Raw genomic sequence first — 20420 nt, 5'->3', positions numbered from 1 at the left:
AGTTTTCATTTCAGTCAATGCTCAGTTACCTTGATGTCAGGGGCACCTATTATTGCCTCCCCACTGCCTTTCAGATATGGCATCCATGTTTGAGTTCTGAATGTTATGGGGTCTGGAGCAGTGTGGTTCTTGCAGGGAGTTGATCATCTGACAGTAGGTGCTGATTGGCTCTGGAATGATTTCTGTTACTCTCACCTCACCCCGGGAGTTCAGCTCTTTTGTCCATGTTTGAACCAAGGCTGTAATGGGGTCAGGAGCTGAGTGACCCTGGTGGAACCCAAACTGGGTGTCAGTCAGCAGGTCATTGCTAAGCAAGTGCCGCTTGAGAGCACTGTTGATGACCCCTTCCATTACTTTACTGATGATGGAGAGCAGACTGATGGGGTGGTAATTGGCCGGGTTGGATTTGTCCTGCTTTTTGTGCACAGGACATACCTGGGCAATTTTCCACATGGCCGGGTAGATGCCAGTGTTGTAGCTGTACTGGAACAGCTTGGCTAGGGGCGCGGCAAGTTCTGGAGCACAAGCCTTCAGTACTATTGCCAGATATTTATTGTCAGGGCTCATAGCCTTTGCACTATCCAGTGCCTTCAGCTGTTTCTTGATATCACGTGGAGTGAATCGAATTGGCTAAAGACCGGCATCTGTGATGCTGGTGACCTCTGGAGGAGGCCAAGATGGAACATCCGCTCAACACTTCTGGCTGAAGATTGTAGCAAATGCTTCAGCCTTATCTTTTGCACTAATGTGCTAGGCTCCCCATCATTGAGGATGGGGATATTTGTGGAGCCTCCTCCTCCAGTGAGCTGTTTAATTGTCCATGACCATTCACGATTGGATGTGGCAGGACTGCAGAGCTTAGATTTGATCCGCTGGTTGTGGAATTGCTTAGCTCTGTCTATCACTTGCTGCTTATGCTGTTTGGCACCCAAGTAGTCCTGAGTTATAGCTTCACCAAGTTGACATCTCATTTTTTTTAGGTGTGCCTGGTGCTGCTCCTGGCATGCCTTCCTGCACTCTTCATTGAACCAGGGTTGATCCCCTGGCTTGATGGTAATGGTAGAGTCGGGATATGACAGGCCAGATTGTGTTCAAGTACAATTCTGCTGCTGATGGCCCACAGCGCCTCATGAATGCTCAGTCTTGAGTTGCTAGATCTGTTTGAAATCTATCCCACTTAGCACGGTGGTAGTGCCACACAACACAATGGAGAGTATCCTCAATGTGAAGCTGGGACTTCGTCTCCACAATGAATGCACGGTGGTCATTCCTACTGATACTGTCATAGACAGATACATCTGCGACAGGCAGGTTGGTGAGGATGAGATCAAGTATATTTTTTCCCTCTTGTTGGTTCCCTCACCACCTGCCGCAGACCCAGTCTAACAGCTATGTTCTTTAGGAGTCTGCCAGCTCGGTCAGTAGTGGTGCTACTGAGCCACTCTTGGTGATGGACATTGAAGACCCCCACCCAGAGAACATTCTGCACCCTTGCCATCTTCAGTGCTTCCTCCAAGTGGTGTTCAACATGGAGGAAGCACTGATTCATCAGCTGAGGGAGGCTGGTACATGGTAATCAGCAGGAGGTTTCCTTGTCCATGTTTGACCTGATGCCATGAGACTTCATGGGGTCCGGAGTTGATGTTGAGGACTCCCAGGGCAACTCCCTCCTGATTGTATACCACTGTGCTGCCACCTCCGCTGGGTCTGTCCTGCCGGTGGGACAGGACAAACCCAGGGATGGTGATGGTGGTGTCTGGTAGATGCTGAGAAGTTTTTTTCCCCTTGTGGGAGAGTCTAGGACCAGAGGGCATAATCTCAGATTAAGGGGTCACCTGGTTAAAACAGAGATGAGGAGGATTTTCTTCTGAGTTGTGAATCTGTGGAATTCTTTACCAAGAGGGCTGTGGAGGCTGGGTCGTTAAATACATTCAAGGCTGAGATAGACAGGTTTTTAATCATTAAGGGAATCAACTGTTATGAGGAAAAGGCAGGAAAGTGGAGTTGAGAATTATTAGATCAGCCATGATCTTATTGAATGGTGGACTGAATGGCTCTGCTCCTACCTCTGCTCCTACGTATTACGGACATTATCTGTAAGGTATGATTCTGTGAGGATGACTCTGTTAGGCTGTTGCTTGACTAGTCTGTGAGACAGCTCCCCCAATTTTGGCACTAGCCCCGAGATGTTAGTAAGGAGAACTTTGCAAGGTCGACAGGGCTGAGTTTGCCGTTGTCCATTTCCGATTCCGAGTGGTCCTTCCGGTTTCATTCCTTTCTTGAGACTTTGTAGCGGTTTGGTACAACTTAGTGGCCTGCTAGGCCATTTCAGAGTCATCCACATTGCTGTGAGTCTGGAGTTACATGTAGGCTAGAACAAGTAAGGACGTCAAATTTCCCCCCCTAAAGGGGCTTTAGTGAACTAGATGGGTTTTTACTACAATTGACAATGGTTTCATGGTCATTTTTATGTCTTGGATAATGAGTTCATTGGCCAACCAAACTCTAACTACACGCCTTCCTATGTTCTCATCAACTGCTGCTTGCAATTAATAATGGGGAGAGACTGATTTAGGAATAAACAGTGATGGTTTATTGAGACATAGGGCAGAGCACCAGATCATACGTGCTCACTCAGAAACCTCCAGAACTGGACTTCCAGTTCTCAGTTGACCACTGTGCAGTGATTTGTCAGTGCTGTCACATGATCAAGTACACTTACATTCTCTTAAAGAGGCAGGGAACCTCACTTTACCAGAGTCATCATTAGACTTTTAATTCCAGGTTTTTTATTGAATTCAAATTCCACCATCTGCCATGGCGGGATTCAAATCGGAGTCCCCAGAGCACTATCCTTGGTCTCTGGATTACTAGTCCAGCAACAGTGCTACTGCGCCATCATCTCCCCTCAGACAGTGTTAATCCTACCAAACAAGCAGCGACTGTCATATAATGCATATAGAGTCATAGAGGTCGACAGCACAGAAAAAGGCTCTTCAGCCCATCGAGTCTGTGCTGGTCAAACAAGTACCTCACTATTCCAATCTCATTTTCCAGCACTAGGCCCATAGCCTTGTATGCCATGGCATCGCAAATGCACATTTAAATACTCCTTAAACGTTATGAGGGTTTCTGTCTCTACCACCCTTTCAGGCAGTGAGTCCAGATTCCCACCACCCTCTGGATGAAAAAATTCTTCCTCACATCCCTTCTAAACCTCCTGCCCCCTAACTTAAATCTATGTCCCCTGGTTATTGATCCCTCCACCAAGGGGAAAAGTTCCTTCCTGTCTACCCTATCTATGCCCCTCATAATTTTATACACCTCAATCATGTCCCTCCTCAATCTCCTCTGCTCCAAGGAAAATGACCCCAGTCTATCCAATGTCTCCTCATAACTAAAACTCTCCAGCCCAGGCAACATCCTGGTAAATCTCCTCTGCACTCTCTCTCGTGCAATCACGTCCTTCCTATAATGCAGATTCCAGAACTGCTTGCAATACTCTAGCGGTGGCCTAACCAGCATTTTATACAGTTCCAGCATAACCTCCCTGCTCTTATATTCTATGCCTCGGCTAATAAAGGCAAGTATCCCATATGCCTTCTTAACCATTTTATCTACCTGTCCCACTAACTTAAGGGACCGGTGGACATGCACACCAAGGTTCCTCTGATCCTCGGTACTTCCCAGGGTCCTACCATTCGTCGTGTATTCCCATACCTTGTGTGTCCTGCCCAAGTGCATCACCTCACACTTATCCGGATTAAATTCCACTTGCCACTGATCAACCCATCTGATCAGCCTGTCTATATCTTCCTGTAATCTAAGGCTACCCTCCTCACTATTTACCACCCCACCAATTTTCGTGTCATCCGCGAACTTAATAATCAACCCTCCTACATTCAAGTCTAAATCATGTATATATACCACAAACAGCAAGAGACCCAACACCGATCCCTGTGGAACCCCACTGGACACAGGCATCCAGTCACAAAAACACCCCTCGACCATCACCCTCTGCTTCCTGCCACTCAGCCAATTCTGGATCCAATTTTCCAAATTGCCTTGGATCCCATGGGCTCTTAACCTTCGTTATCAGTCTCCCATGTGGGACCTTATCAAAAGCCTTGCTGAAGTCCAAGTAGACTACGTCAAATGCATTGCCCTCATCTACACAGCTGGTCACCTCTTTGAAAAATTCAATCAAATTGGTCAGACATGACCTTCCCTTAACAAAACCATGCTGACTGTCCTTGATTAATCCCTGCCTCTCCAAGATTAATTCTGTCCCTCAGAATTGCTTCCATTAGTTTCCCCACCACTGAGGTTAGACTGACTGGCCTGTAGTTCCCTGGTTTATCCCTTCCTCCCTTCTTGAATAACGGTACCACATTGGCTGTCCTCCAGTCCTCTGGCACCTCTCCTGTGGCCAGAGAGGTATTGAAAGTTATTTCCAGCGCCCCTGCTATCTCCTCCCTTGCCTCACTCAACCGCCTGGGATACATTTCATCTGGGCCTGGAGATTTATTTACTTTTAAGCCTGCTAGACCACTTAGAACTTCCTCCCTTTCTATTCTAATTTCTTTAATTATATCACAGTCCTTCTGCCTGATTTCCATACCCACATTGTCCTTCTCACTTGTGAACACTGACACAAAGTATTCATTTAGAACCCTACCTACGTCTTCCGGCTCCACACACAAATTACCACTATGGTCCTTAAAGTGCCCTACTCTTTCCCTAGTTACCCTCTTACTCTTAATGTACTTGTAAAATAACCTTGGATTTTCCTTTATTTTACCTGCCATGTTTTTCATGCCCCTTTTTTGCTCTTCTAATTTCCTTTTTAAGTTCCTCCCTACACATTCTATACTCCTCTAGGGCTTCCACTGTTTTGAGCCCTCGGTATCTGCCATAAGCCTCCCTTTTTCTCTTTATCCAATCCTGTATATCCCTCGACATCCAGGGTTCCCTGGATTTGTTGGTCCCACCCTTTATCTTTACTAGAATATGCTGGCCCTGTACTGTCCCTATTTCCTTCTTGCATGAGTCCCACTGCTCAGATGCAGATTTACCTAAAAGTAGCTACTCCCAGTCCACTCTGGCCAAATCATATCTGATCTTATTAATTGGCCTTCCCCCAGTTTAGAACTCTGATTTCTGGCCCATCCTTGTCCTTTGCCATAACAACCTTGAATCTAACGGAATTATGATCACTATCTGTTAACACTATATGTTAACCAAATCCATTGGGGTGGTTGGCTGAGGTTGACGATTAGCATTGCGTCTACTCTGGACTAGTCAGTGACAGGGCAGTGTTAAAAATAACAAGTCTGCAAACATGGATGGGTCCAGTTTAGCTTGTGTAAAACATATCTGCTTGACTATGAACAAATATGAGAGTCCAGCCACTGAAAGCCAAGGGTTTATTCTTCCCACACCACCTCCCATGTGTACAGAATTTGGTGTAGGTAAAATGAAAGTCTCCCTTGTGCTTTCTTGCAAGAACCTGCCGTAAAATAAGCTTGGGGCGATCTCGGGTACTTGGAAACTATCCAAGCACCCCGACTCTGGCTAATTATCAACTCCAGGATTACCTGAAATACTGTGTGCAGCCTCCCCTGGTGCTTGGTAAGGTTTCTCTCCGTAGTCATCCACTAGGGAATGTATGAGGAGCACAAAGGAGTCAGCAAAGGAAGCACACATCTGACTGCAGGGAGGGTAGAGATTAGCTACAGTGGGGTCATGCTGCTGGTGTGGAACTAACCTTGTCCAGTTAGTGATAAAGGGATTTCAGTACTTGGGTTTTAAAGAGACGACTGACACCAAAGCAAAACTGAATGTCAGGCAAACAGGGATTCTGGGTACGATATTGCTGAGGAACACCTTGGAAAATACACCCAATGTCATACAGCAGAAACTCTCAGATTCTCAGGGCTGAAATGGAGGCTGGTGAAGCATCTGGAAAATCTTTGTGTTTCCAATGGGGTCACAGGAGCAGGATGGGGAAATGTGATAAAGTGTCTTAGTTTTTGCGGAGGGTAAACAATGACACAATAGTTGAGTGAAATAGTGTATTTCTGTGCATGCTGGCTCCCTCTTATAATTCCACAAAATACTTGCTAAGTGTCAGCTGGGGCTCAGTGAGTAGTGTTCTCACTTCTGAAGATTGTGGCTTCAAGAACTATTCAGTGCAAAAGCCAGGCCAACAGTCCCAGTACAGTACTGAGGGAATTCTGCACTGTTGCAGGTGCTGCTGTGAGACATTAAACCAGGACTAGTTGGTTCTCTCAGGTGTGTGTAAAAAAAAAAAACCCATGGCACTTTTTCAAAGACCAGCGGAATTCTCCCCATGTGCACTGGGCTAGTATTTATTCTTCAACTCATAGAAACAAATGATCTGGTCACTATCATAATTTCTGTTTGTAGGAGCTTGCTGTGCACGGATTGGCTGCTGCATTTCCCAAATTACAACAGTGACGACATTGCAAAAAAAAAAAAAAATAATAATATTCAAGCAAAATACTGCAGATGCTGGAAATCCAAAACAAAAACAGAAATACCTGGAAAACTCAGCAGGTCTGGCAGCATCGGCAGAGAGGAAAAAAGTTGACGTTTCGAGTCCTCATGACCCTTCAACAGAACTAAGTAAAAATAGGAGAGGGGTGAAATATAAGCTGGTTTAAGTTGGGGGGGTGGGGGGATAGAAACCCCCCACCTTAAACCAGCTTATATTTCACCCCTCTCCTATTTTTACTTAGTTCTGTTGAAGGGTCATGAGGACTCGAAACGTCAACTTTGTTCCTCTCCGCCGATGCTGCCAGACCTGCTGAGTTTTTCCAGGTATTTCTGTTTTTGTTTTGGATTTCCAGCATCCGCAGTTTTTTGTTTTGTTTTTAACCCAGGAACTCTGTCGGAACTGTGACAAGACAGGTTCTAATTGGATAGATAGTTGACTTATTGAAAAATCATCATGGTGGCTGGTGCCAAATTATGATATATATAGGCAAATCATTAAAATATAGTATAAAATAATTAGAGAATTGCATAATTATGAACATTTCAGTATACAAATAATTTCAATATTTTGCAAAATATGGGTTTCCTTAATTTACTGAATAAATATGAAATGTCTACTGCACTCTGTATTTTGTATTAAAGTCCATAAATCATATGTTGTCAGGCTGAGTTCATTAAATTCTCAATCATTTACATATTATTGATGAGTTTTATAGAGTAGGGGATTGGGCTGCCTTGCACTCTATTCATTCTATATTGGAATAGTGACTTTTTTCTTTATTTCCATTGCACATTTGCTTTTGTGTGGTTGTGCCAAGAGCGGGTGGCAATGGGAGATGGGATTGAAGTGTTTTCTAGCAAATTGCAGACAGTTTTTTCTGCGTTTCAGTCGGGGAGCATGTATTCAAGGAGCCTGTATAGTGGAATGCAATGTCGAAATGCCCCTTTAGGGCAGTATTTACACAAGTGGGGAGTGGGCATGAAGGAAGACGTTCATGCGTGGTTAACTTACATCAAATTGTGCTGTGTTTGAGAGCCATCCCCCAGTACAAAAAGGCTTTATGCTGAGTTTGACTTTAAGAGAGTTAAGCTGGTCTGGGATTAAATGTTAAATGTAAGTCAATAGGGTAATAAATCAATGCAGTGCTGGCAGCACTCCCTGTAAACAGCATAGCAACAACTCAAAAGGAGCCTGAAATTCATATGGCTTCTGAATACAGGCAAATGGAAGATCTGTTGTGTAAAGATTTTTTTTAAATTAAAAAGTAGACTTAAAGACTTTGGAAAGTAGGATGAAGGGCTTAATGTTATAGTCACACAGCTATAACACAAGGGGAGAAGGTTATCTGCTTGTACTAACTGACAATGCTAAACACTTATCAGAATATTTTGGGACTGGAAAGCTAATGGATCCACAGTTTGAAGTTCTGACGATGTTGTTTGAAGTGTATCACTGGTAGTAGTGAAACCTTATGAGGTGCTGGATTAACTTCAGCATGTACTAATAATGTGACAGAACATTGCAGGACAAAGCAACCTGCTTGATCAGCACCCCATCCACATTCGACATTCACTCCCTCCACCACCAACACACAATAGCAGCAGTGTGTACCATCTACAAGATGCACTGTAGCAACTCACCAAGGCTCCTTCCAAACCTGTGATCTCTACCATCTAGAAGGACAAGGGCAGCAGGATAGATGGGAACACCACCATCTGGAAATTCCCCTCCAAGCCACACACCACCCTGACTTGGAAATATATTGCCGTTCCTTCACTGTCGCTGGGTCAAAATCCTGGAACTCCCTCCCTAACAGCACTGTGGGTGTAACTACACCACATGGACTGCAGTGGTTCAAGAAGGCAGCTCACCACCACCTTCTCAAGGGCAATTAAGGATGGGAAACAAATGATGGCTTAGCCAGTGACACCCCATGAAAGAAGAAAAAAAAATAGTGTTGCTGAAAAAAGAGACATGCTGTTGAAGCATTTCACCTTACACTCATCAGGACAGTTCACAAGAATACCAGTGTTAAAGGGAACAACATTTTATACTGCCTGAGAAGAGAATGCTGATTGGCAGAGGCGTTATCATGGAAAATGCACCAGGGAACAGTTAACCACCAAGGTTCTGTTCAAATTCAAAGCAGGCACGTTGACTGTGGTCGAGGCATTGCCATGGGGAATGAACCAGGAAATGGCTGCCCCCCAAAGTTGATGTTTAGCTGAAAAAGGTGCAATGCGTGGACAGGCTCTGTTTACAAAGGACAGGGCCCTTTGTGTGAATGCTTGTAGCCTCTAGCACGTATATATGAACCACACTGGGACCCCAACTGATAATTGATTTTCAGTGTAATTATTAGCACAATCAGGATTATTTAGCAAGTGTTGTCCAATTGTGGAGTCACATCTAACGTTGGACAGTGTTTTGACTGGAATTTTCTGGCCTTGCCTGCCACCAGGATCTTTCAGTCCGGCGAAAAGTCAAAGTCATTGGGACATATGGCCTACAAGAAAAAATAGAGATATCTACACTTAAATGTAATTAACTTGGCACCAATGCTGGTGGCTTTGAGACATTTGCTTCTGTACGCCTATGTCTGTGGGTGTCAGTGTACATTTTTTTGAGGGTGTGACTCTCTTGTCAATCTGACTGTTTGAGAGTGTGTGGAGGAATTTAACTCTTAACACCTGGTGGAAACCAGGTGGGTGGAGTGGGAATGGGGAATGATGACAGATAAAATATTGATTATAAATTATGACATTGAATCCCATGCGATTGGATTTTAACCTGTTGCATTCAGTGGCTGAGTGTGTATGTGTGTGTGTGAGTATGTGCGTGTGTGACTGTGTGTGTGTGTGAGAGAGTGTGTGTGTGTGAGAGAGTGTGTGTGAGAGAGTGTGTATGTGTATGTGTGACAGTGAGTATGTGTATGTGTGACAGTATGTGAGAATGTGTATGTGTGACTGTGTGTGTATGTATATGTGTGAGTATATGTATGTGTGACAGTGTATGTGTGTGTGAGTGTGTATGTGTGTGAGAGTATGGATGTGTGTGTGAGTGTGTGTATGTGTGACAGTGTGTGGGTGTGTGTGAGAGAGTGTGTGTATATGTATGTGTGACAGTGTGTATGTGTGACAGTGTGTATGTCTGTATGTATATGTGTGAGCGTGTGTATGTGTGTGAGAGAGTGTGTGTGACAGTGTGTATGTGTGTGTGTGAGTATGTGTGTGTGTGACAGCGTGTATGTGTGTGAGTTCGTGTGAATGTATGTGTGTTTGTGTATGTGTATCTGAGAAGGAGAGTGTGTGTGAGAGAGAGATTGTATGTTTGTGTGTGTGAGAGAGAGAGTGTATGTTTGTGTGTGTAAGAGAGTGTGTGTTTCTGTGCATGGGAGAGAGAGACTGTGTGTGAGAGAGAGTGTGTGAGAGAGAGAGTGAGTGTGCGTGTGTGAGAGAGAGAGTGAGTGTGCATGTGTGAGAGAGAGAGTGTGCATGTGTGAGAGAGAGAGTGAGTGTGCATGTGAGAGAGAGAGTGTGAGTGTGCGTGTGAGTGAGTGTGCGTGTGAGAGAGTGAGTGTACATGTGAGAGTGTGTGAGTGTGCGTGTGAGAGAGTGTGTGTGCGTGTGAGAGAGTGTGTGTGAGTGTGCGTGTGAGAGTGTGTGTGAGTGTGCATGTGAGAGTGTGTGTGTGAGTGTGCGTGTGAGAGAGAGAGAGTGAGTGTGTGTGTGAGAGAGTGTGCGTGTATGTGTGTGAGAGAGAGTGTGTGCGTGAGAGAGTGAGTGTGTGCGTGAGAGAGAGTGTGAGTGTGTGCGTGAGAGAGAGTGTGAGTGTGTGCGTGAGAGAGAGTGTGCGTGTGTGCGTGAGAGAGAGTGTGAGTGTGTGCGTGAGACAGAGTGTGAGTGTGTGCGTGAGAGAGAGTGTGAGTGTGTGCGTGAGAGAGAGTGTGCGTGTGTGCGTGAGAGAGAGTGTGAGTGTGTGCGTGAGACAGAGTGTGAGTGTGTGCGTGAGAGAGAGTGTGAGTGTGTGCGTGAGAGAGAGACTGAGTGTGTGCGTGAGAGAGAGACTGAGTGTGTGCGTGAGAGAGAGACTGAGTGTGTGCGTGAGAGAGAGACTGAGTGTGTGCGTGAGAGAGAGACTGAGTGTGTGCGTGAGAGAGAGACTGAGTGTGTGCGTGAGAGAGAGACTGAGTGTGTGCGTGAGAGAGAGACTGAGTGTGTGCGTGAGAGAGAGACTGAGTGTGTGCGTGAGAGAGAGACTGAGTGTGTGCGTGAGAGAGAGACTGAGTGTGTGCGTGAGAGAGAGACTGAGTGTGTGCGTGAGAGAGAGACTGAGTGTGTGCGTGAGAGAGAGACTGAGTGTGTGCGTGTGAGAGAGACTGGGTGTGTGTGTGCACGAGAGTGTGTGTGTGCACGAGAGTGTGTGTGTGCACGAGAGTGTGTGTGCACGAGTGTGTGCACGAGAGTGTGTGTGTGTGCGAGAGAGAGTGTGTGTGTGCGAGAGAGAGTGTGTGCGTGCGAGAGAGAGTGTGTGTATGTGTGTGCGAGAGAGAGTGTGTGTATGTGCGAGAGAGAGTGTGTGTATGTGTGTGCGAGAGAGAGTGTGTGTATGTGTGTGCGAGAGAGAGTGTGTGTATGTGTGTGCGAGAGAGAGTGTGTGTACGTGTGTGAGAGAGAGAGTGTGTGTATGTGTGTGCGAGAGAGAGTGTGTGTATGTGTGTGAGAGAGAGAGGGTGAGAAAGAGTGAGTGGAGCTGAGAGACTGAGTAAAGCTGTGCTTTTTAAAAGTATTTTAGCTGAGTTTTAGCGGGTATTTGCACATTTCCTTCAAGTAACCAGTTCCTGATTTAGATGTGGTGGAAAAATTTAAATCAGTTGTTATAGTGACGGGTGGGAGTGGGGATGGGATGTTCCGAGTTGGGTGTCAGGCCCTGAATTCACTCCTGATGACAAACTCTATTGGGTTGATACTTGCTGGAGAGAGGGGTGGGGTGGGGGGAGGGGGTTTATCTCCCACAGTTTCAGTGGGGGGTGGGGTGGGGGGAGGGGGTTTATCTCCCACAGTTTCAGTGGGGGGTGGGGTGGGGAGAGGGGGTTTATCTCCCACAGTTTCAGTGGGGGGTGGGGTGGGGAGAGGGGGTTTATCTCCCACAGTTTCAGTGGGGGGTGGGGTGGGGGGAGGGAGTTTATCTCCCACAGTTTCAGTGGGGGGTGGGGTGGGGGGAGGGGGTTTATCTCCCACAGTTTCAGTGGGGGGTGGGGTGGAGGGAGGGGGTTTATCTCCCACAGTTTCAGTTGGGGGTGGGGTGGGGGGAGGGAGTTTATCTCCCACAGTTTCAGTGGGGGGTGGGGTGGGGGGAGGGGGTTTATCTCCCACAGTTTCAGTGGGGGGTGGGGTGGGGGGAGGGGGTTTATCTCCCACAGTTTCATTTGGGGGTGGGGTGGGGGGAGGGGGTTTCTCTCCCACAGTTTCAATGTGGAGTCAATGCAGTGAAGTGGTGTGAGAATCTGGATGGACTCTATGCTGACCATATTCTCTCTTCTCCTCTGGCGTTGGCCGGCCCAGTTCTGTTGCCCGGGGTGGTGTTTGTCTGCTTGCCAGTTTTGAGGCACATGGCTCCATATTTCTACTCCCAGCTCCCATGGAATTTTGCACCGGGAGAGAGGCAGAGCAGAGAAATCGGTGATCTCAGTGTCTGTTGGCAGCATTTCTAGTTGTCTGCCCTGTGAATGGAAATGTAGGGAGGAATTTTCCCAGTGCTCTAACGGTGAGCATGGAAGAGGGGGTCTGAGGAAATAGTGGGTGGGGGGGTGGGGAGACACATCGGGAAGACTCCCCAACACATTCCCGTCACCGTGGAACTGTCCCAGGGACGGCCCGTGCACACTATGGAGTATTATGATGGTGGTTTTTGTCTGTAATATAGAAAACATAGAAAATAGGGGCAGGAGTAGGCCATTTGGCCCTTCGAGCCTGCTCCGTCATTCATCATGAAGTTGGAGTTTCTATATATATATATGGTTCCTTGCTGCAGGAGTTCCTCAGGTTGGGATCCTCGGCCCAACCATCTTCAGCTGCTTCATCAACGACCTTCCTTCTATCATAAGGTCAGAAGTGGGGATGTTCACTGGTGATTGCACAATGTTCAGCACCATTCACAACTCCTCGGTTAATGATGGAGTCAGTGCCAACATACAGCAGGATCTGGACAACACATGGCTTCGGCTGACAAAGTGGCAAGTGCCAGGCAATGACCATCTCCATGACATGAACCACAAAACAGTTAGCACGCAGGTGCACAAGTAATTAGGAAGGCAAACATAATGTTCATCTCGATAGCAAAAGAGATGGAGTATAAAGGTAGGGAAGTCTTACTACAGGTGTACAGGGTTTCGGTGAGACCGCACCTGGAGTACCATGTGCTGATTTGGTCCCCTTACTTAAGGAGGGATATTCTTTCAATAGCAGAAATGGCAGAGATGCTTAATCAACATTTTGCCTCAGTTTTCATGGTAGAGGACACTACTACCACCCCAATAGTAACAGATAGCGCAGAGGGTCTAGAGAAGGAGGAACTTAGAACAATCACCATCGCTAGAGAAAAAACACTGAGCAAACTATTGGGATTAAAGGGTGACAAGTCCCCAGGACCTGATGGCCTACACCCCAGGGTCTTAAAGGAAGTGGCAGCGGAGATAGTGGATGCATTGGCTATAATATTCCAAAATTCCCTGGATTCTGGAAAGGTTCCAGTGGATTGGAAAAATGCTAATACAACGCCCTTATTCAAAAAGGGGGGAGGCAGAAAGTAGGAAACTATAGACCAGTTAGTTTAACGTCTGTCGTTGGGAAATTGTTAGAATCCATTATTAAGGAAGTAGTAATGGGGCATTTGGAAAGTCAAAATGCAATCCATAAGAGTCAGCATGGTTTTATGAAGAGTAAATCGTGTTTGACTAATTTGCTAGAGTTCTTTGAAGATGTGACAAGCAAAGTGGATAATGGGGATCCTGTAGATATAGTATATCGGGACTTCCAGAAGGCCTTTGATAAGGTGTCCCACAAAAGATTAATACACAAGATAAGATCATATAGAGTTAGGGGTAATATATTAGCTTGGATAGAGGATTGGCTAACCAACAGAAAGCAGAGAGTTGGGATAAATGGGTCTTTTTCTGGATGGTAAGCTGTAACTAGTGAGGTGCCACAGGGTTCGGTCCTTGGGCCCCAACTATTTACAATCTATATTAATGACTTGGATTCAGGGAAAGAAGGTACTATAGCTAAATTTGCAGATGACACCAAAATAGGTGGGAAAGTAAGTTGCAATGAAGAAATAAGAAATTTACAAATGGATATGGACAGATTAGGTGAATGGGCCAAAATTTGGCAGATGGAGTTTAACGTGGATGAGTGTGAGGTTATCCATTTTGGTCGGAAGAATAAAAAGGTGACTTATTGTTCAAATGGAGAGAAACTTCAGACTGCTTCAGTGCAGAGGGATCTGGGTGTCCTCGTGCATGAATCGCTGAAAGCTAGTATGCAGGTACAGCAGGTAAGAAGGAAGGCAAATGGAATTTTGGCATTTATTGAAAAAGGAATGGAGTATAAAAATAGGGAAGTGTTGTTGCAACTGTACAAGGCATCGGTGAGACCGCACCTGGAGTACTGTGCACAGTTTTGGTCCTTTTACTTGAGGAAGGATGCAGTTGCATTGGAAGCGGTTCAGAGGAGGTTCACTAGATTGATTCCAGAGATGCGGGGCTTGTCTTATGAGGAGAGATTGAGCAGTTTAGGCCTATACTCGCTGGAGTTTAGAAGGATGAGAGGAGATCTAATTGAGGTATATAAGATGCTAAAGGGGATAGACAAAGTAGATGTGAAGCGGATGTTTCCCCTTGTGGGGCATTTTAGAATGAGAGGCCATAGTTTTAGGCTAAGGGGTGGTAGGTTTAAATCAGAGATGAGGAGGAATTACTTTTCTCAAAGGGTCATGAATCTGTGGAATTCACTACCTCAGAATGCAGTGGATGCCGGGATGCTGAATAAATTTAAGGAGGAGATAGACAGATTTTTAATTAGTAATGGGTTGAAAGGTTATGGGGAGAGGGCAGAAATTGGAGTTGAGGCCGAAATGAGATCAGGCATGATTGTATTGAATGGTGGGTCAGGCTCGAGGGGCTGAATTGCCTACTTCGGTTCCTAGTTCTTATGTTCTTGCGTTGAAAACAGTTCGGAGAAGGCTGACTCGGCTAATTCCTGGGGTGAAGGGGTTGTCTTATGAGAAAAGGTTGAGCAGGTTAGAGCTTAGAAGAATGAGAGGCAAGCCTATTGAAACGTTTAAGTTCTGAGCAGACTCGACAGGGTAGATGCTGATGGGATGAGTCCCCTAATAGGAAATCTAGAACTAGGGGACACAGTTTCAAAATAAAGTTTTTAAGATGGATTCTTTTTCTCTGAGGGTTAATAGCCTTTGGAAGTTTCTTCCCCAGAGAACACTGGAGGCTGGGTCATTGGATATATTCAAGCTTTGAGTTAGACATATTCTTTGATCATCAAAGGGAGTCGAAGGGTTATGGGGGACAGGCAGGAAAGTGGAGTTAACGTGACAGTCAGATCAGCCATGATCATGTCGAATGGCGGAAGAGGCTCAAAGGGCCAAATGGCCTTTTCCTGCTCTTATTTCTCGTGTTCTTATGATCTCCAGCAAGAGAGAATCTAACCATTCCCCCTTGCCATTTAGCAGCATTAACATCACTGACTCACCCACTATCTTGGGGGTTACCACTGACCAGAAACTGAACTGGACTATCCATATAAATACTGTGGCTACAAGAGCAGGTCGGAGGCTGGGAATCCTGTGGTTAGTAACTCACCTCCTGACTCCCCAAAGCCTGTCCACCATCTACAAGGCACAAGTCAGGAGTGTGATGGAATACTCCCCACTTGCCTGAGTGAGTACAGCTCCCACAACACTCAAGAAGCTTGACAGCATCCAGGACAAAGCAGCCCACTTGACTGGCACCACATCCACCACCTTTAACTCGGTGGAAATCAAGGATTATGGGGATTGGGTAGGAAAGTGGAATTGAGGTCAAAGATCAGCCATTATGTTATTGATTGGTGGATCAGGCTCGAGGTGCTGTATGATCTACTTCTGTTCCTACTTCTTATCACACAAACATATGAGTGAGGAGCAGGAGTAGGCCACTCGGCCTCTCGAGTCTGTTGCACTGTTCAATAAGATCATGGCTGATCTGATTGTAACCTCCCGTCTACCCCCCGATAACCTTTCACCCCTTTTTAATCAAGAATCTATCACGACTGACAACACTCTGAGAGAAAAAAATTCTCCTCATTTCTGTTTTAAATAGCGACTCCTTATTGTTAAACAGTGGCCTCTGGTTCTAGATTCTCCCACAAGAGGAAACATCTTCTCCACATCCACCCTGTGAAGACCCCTCAGGATCTTAAAGTTTCGATCAAGTCACATTCACTCCCTCCAGTTAGCGGTTAACGCAGAGTAGCAGCAGTGTGTCCAATCTACAAGATACACTGCAGCAACTCCCCAAGATACCTTTCAAATGTGCAATCTCTACTGCTTAGGAAAGCAAGGCCAACAGGCACATGGGAACACTGCCAATTACCTTCCAAGTCATGGCCCATCTTGACTTGGAACCATATCATTATTCCTTCATTTCTGCTGTTTCACTTGGAGGGAGTGTTTGGACAGTGAGGAGGGAGGAGGTGAAAGGAGATGTTGTATCTTCTGCACTCGCTTGGAAAGATGGATGGATGGGTTGTGATGTGCATATTTGGAGGGACATTTGTTCACCTGAGTCTTGAATTAAGGTACTTTACTGAGCTGGTATTTGAGCTTTACTCTGTATCTAACCCCATGCTGACCCTGTCCTGGGACTGTTGATGGGGACAGTGTAGAGGGAGGTTTACTCTGTATCTAACCTCGTGCTGTACCTGTCCTGGGAGTGTTTGATGGGGACAGTGTAGAGGGAGCTTTACTCTGTATCTAACCCCATGCTGTATCTGTCCTGGGAGTGTTTGACGGGGACAGTGTAGAGGGAGCTTTACCCTGTATTTAAACCTGTGCAGTACCTGTCCTGGGAGTGTTTGACGGGGACAGTGTAGAGGGAGCTTTACCCTGTATTTAACCCTGTGCAGTACCTGTCCTGGGAGTGTTTGATGGGGACAGTGTAGAGGGAGCTTTACTCTGTATCTAACCCCATGCTGTACTTGTCCTGGGGGTGTTTGATGGGGACAGTGTAAATCGTCTTGGTATTTGAGAAACTGGAAATCAGGAATAGTTGTGCTCCTGGCGCCATTCCAGTGACTAAACTACCTATAAATGTACGAATGTTGGTGATAATATGATGGGTCTTAGTCGTGCAGTTCCCCTGGGTAAGAAAGCATGTCCACACTCTCTGTGCAGGGCCAGAATTGAACTGGATGAATCTATGGGACCATTGTACAACAAAGAACATCCAGGTTGGAAGAGAGGAGAAAAAAAATAGAGCAATGTAATATTAACGTTAGTCATTGAATTTTTTCTTCTTACAGGTCATTCTGGATTGAATTATGGCTCCGCACTGGGTCATCTGGTGTTCATTGGCTGTGGCTTTCAGTGACCCTGTTTATTCCGCAGATGGTAAGTTAGTTTATATCATTGATGTTTGCAGGTCTATGAGGAAAGGAGTAAGGATCGGAAGAAAATTGGCTGAGAATCTAGTTCTTAATCTAGTAAAGTGGGGGATGGGGAGAATGATCTGAAGGAAATAACATTCATTCATTTGTTGTGACCATAGCCTTGGTGGGGCCATCAGCATTGTCTTGCTTCCTCTTTGGTTTTCTTCAAGCCTCCCTCAGCCCACGGCTCAATGTTATCCACACATCTGAGTTTCCTTTTTCCCCTTCTGTTTATACGCCCAATTTCCCCCTCAGATACAGGTGACAGTTGTATGAAAATAGAGGAAATAGGACGTCAAACCAAAGAAAGGAACAAGGGAAGTGTAAATGGCCAAGGAACAGATGAGGTGAAACATTGAGTTTAAAGTGTGTGCACGTCAATGTACGCAGCATCAGAAACAAGCTGGGAGATTGGAAGTGATAATTCTCTGAGACAAACCAGTCGGGACTCAGGATAACTGGAAGATGGAGAGACTGGGGTTATTCTCCTTCAAACAGAATAGATTAAAGACAAATTTGGTCAGAGGTGTTGAGAACCATGAACAGTTTAAATAAGGAGAAACTATTTACAGTGGCAGAAGGGTCAGTAACCAGGGAACATGCATTAAAAATAATTGGGAGAAGGATCAAAGGCAAAAGGAGATGATTTCTGTTTTTTTAATGCTGCGAGTTATTATAACCTGGAATGAACTGTCTGATTCAGTAGTAATGGCAAAAAGAGAACTGGATCAATACTTGAAGATGAAAATTTTGCAGGACTTTGAAGAAAGTACAGGTGTGTGGGGCTAATTTAATAGCTCTTTCTGCAATGGGCCAAATGGTTTCCTGTGCATTATCATTCTACAATTGTGTGGTGTTAGAGTGCGATGAAGAAGGGTGTGAGATGGCTTGTGTGAAGCATTAACACCAGTATAGACCAGTTGAGCCAAATGGCCTGGTTCTGTGCTGTAAGTTCCATGTATGCAATTCTAATGCAATTCTATGTAGGATTGAAAGAATGAAAAATCAGGATCACTTCTCAGCTTGGGTTAATTTATTTCCCCCAGAGATTGATCTATGGCCCAGAATCACAGTGAGCACTATGTCAGTCCTGATGGTCACAGTGCTGATGAACAGCTGCTAAAAGGAGTTGGTCAGGGATGAAATTGAAGGTTATAAAGACTGAGATGGTCAAATTGCAATGCTGAATCACCTGCTCATCTTCCCAAATGTGTTCACAATTTGAAAAGGTTGTGTTCTGACTGACTTCAATGCCATAATTTCAAACTCTGAGGATAGCATTTTGTAACAAACAACCACCCATTTTAATGTTCCCGAGAGTAGTAATTCAGTGTAGTGATTGTCCAGCTAAAAGCTATGGGAGTAGCAATGCGGGAAGGATGCTAAAGGCCAAGAAAAATAATCGATGATTTCTGCACGTAAACTGTAGGGGGACGGCTATAACTAGTCTATTAAATGTTGGCTTGAGGCCAAACACTAGTTGTTGTTGCTCTGAAGAAGAGTCACAGAATCACACAGTGCAGAAGAGGCCCTTCGGCCCATCGAGTCCAACAGGTACGAGGTACTTGCTCCCTGTGTGAATGAGGAACAGGTCTGTAGGGAGGATGAGCCAGCTGACCACGGCACCGTGGCACAGGAGGCCATTCAAGAGGGGGGAGCAAAAAGACAAGTGGCACAGGAGGCCATTCAAGAGGGGGGAGCAAAAAGACAAGTGTAGGAGATTCTATAATTAGGGGAATTGATAGCTTCCTTTGTAAGCAGGATCGAGAGTCCTGCATGGTATGTTGCCTCCCGGTGCCAGGGTGAGGGACATCTCTGACCGGCTTGAAAGGATATTGGAGAGGGAGGGGGAGGATCCAGTTGTTATGGTCCACGTCGGGACAAATAACATAGGTAAGACTAGGAAAGAGGACCTGTTTGGGGATTATCAGGAACTAGGAACTAAATTAAAGAACAGGTCCTCAAGAGTTATCATCTCCGGATTACTACCTGAGCCACATGCAAATTGGCATAGGGACGCGAGAATAAGGGAAGTAAACACGTGGCTAAAGGAGTGGTGCGGCAAAGAGGGGTTCCATTTTGTGGGGCACTGGCATCAGTATTGGAACAGGAGGGATCTGTACCGTTGGGACGGTCTCCACCTGAACCGATCTGGGACCAATGTTCTAGCGAAAAGGATAAATAAGGTGGTCAATAGGACTTTAAACTAGAAAGTGGGGGGGGAGGGAAGGGTACAACTCCAAGAAGTATGACTAATGGGAAACAAAGTAGCAGGTTAGTGTGTGGGGGGGTGGATTCAACTTCATGGAAAATTATGAAAAAACTGAAAAGGAAGGAGAGCCCAGGAGAGGCTATTAAAGTCTCCAGAACACAAAATAGGACAGAGTGTTTGGAAAAGGCTAGGAATCCAACTTCAAGCACATCAGATAAAGGGATGACAATGAGAAGGGGGACGGGAAATACAGGACTGAAGGTTTTGTATCTGAGTGCGCGCAGTATACGAAATAAGGTAAATGAGCTTGTGGTGCAGATTGAAATTGGCAGGTATGATGTGGTGGGCATTGCGGAGACATGGCTGCAAGGGGATCAGGACTGGGAGCTAAATATCCAAGGATATGCATCCTATCGAAAAGATAGGCAGGTTGGCAGAGGGGGTGGGATTGCTTTGTTAGTAAGAAATGAAATTAAATCGATAGCAAGAAACGACGTAGGGTCAGATGATGTAGAATCTGTGTGGGTAGAGTTGAGGAACTGCAAAGGGAAAAAACCCATATGGGAGTTATGTACAGGCCTCCGAACAGTAGTCAGGATGTGGGGCACAAGATACACCAGGAGATAGAAAAGGCATGTAAGAAAGGCAAGGTTACAGTGATCATGGGGGATTTCAATATGCAGGTAGACTGGGAAAATCAGGTTGGTAGTGGATCCCAAGAAAAGGAATTTGTGGAATGTCTACGAGATGGCTTTTTGGAGCAGCTTGTGGTGGAGCCCACTAGGGAACAGGCAATTCTAGATTTAGCAATGTGTAATGAGGCAGATTTGATAAGGGAGCTTAAGGTGAAGGAACCCTTAGGAGGAAGTGACCATAATATGATAGAATTTACCCTGCAATTTGAGAGGAAAAAGCTGGAATCAGATGTAACGGTATTTTCCAGCACTTAGCCCATAGCCTTGAATGTTATGATGTGCCAAGTGCTCAT

The 20420-nt window shown here is 45.6% G+C and overlaps 1 protein-coding gene across 2 annotated transcripts in view; it reads left to right on the top strand.

Moving 5' to 3' along the window:
* Nucleotides 1-20420, top strand: part of LOC144691754 (growth hormone receptor-like) — a 199780-nt gene that overhangs the window by 50453 nt on the left and 128907 nt on the right. For both annotated transcript variants that reach the window (XM_078560196.1, XM_078560186.1), the window contains exon 2: nucleotides 17095-17182. In XM_078560196.1, the coding sequence (XP_078416322.1) occupies nucleotides 17113-17182 (70 nt within the window). In that variant the 5' untranslated portion in view covers nucleotides 17095-17112. The remainder of the gene's footprint in view (nucleotides 1-17094; nucleotides 17183-20420) is intronic.

This window comes from Cetorhinus maximus, chromosome 2 (genome assembly GCF_964194155.1).
Source record: "Cetorhinus maximus chromosome 2, sCetMax3.hap1.1, whole genome shotgun sequence".
NCBI lineage: Eukaryota > Metazoa > Chordata > Chondrichthyes > Lamniformes > Cetorhinidae > Cetorhinus > Cetorhinus maximus.
Note: the sequence above shows the minus strand (reverse complement) of the source record. Positions and strands in the feature narration are given on the sequence as shown.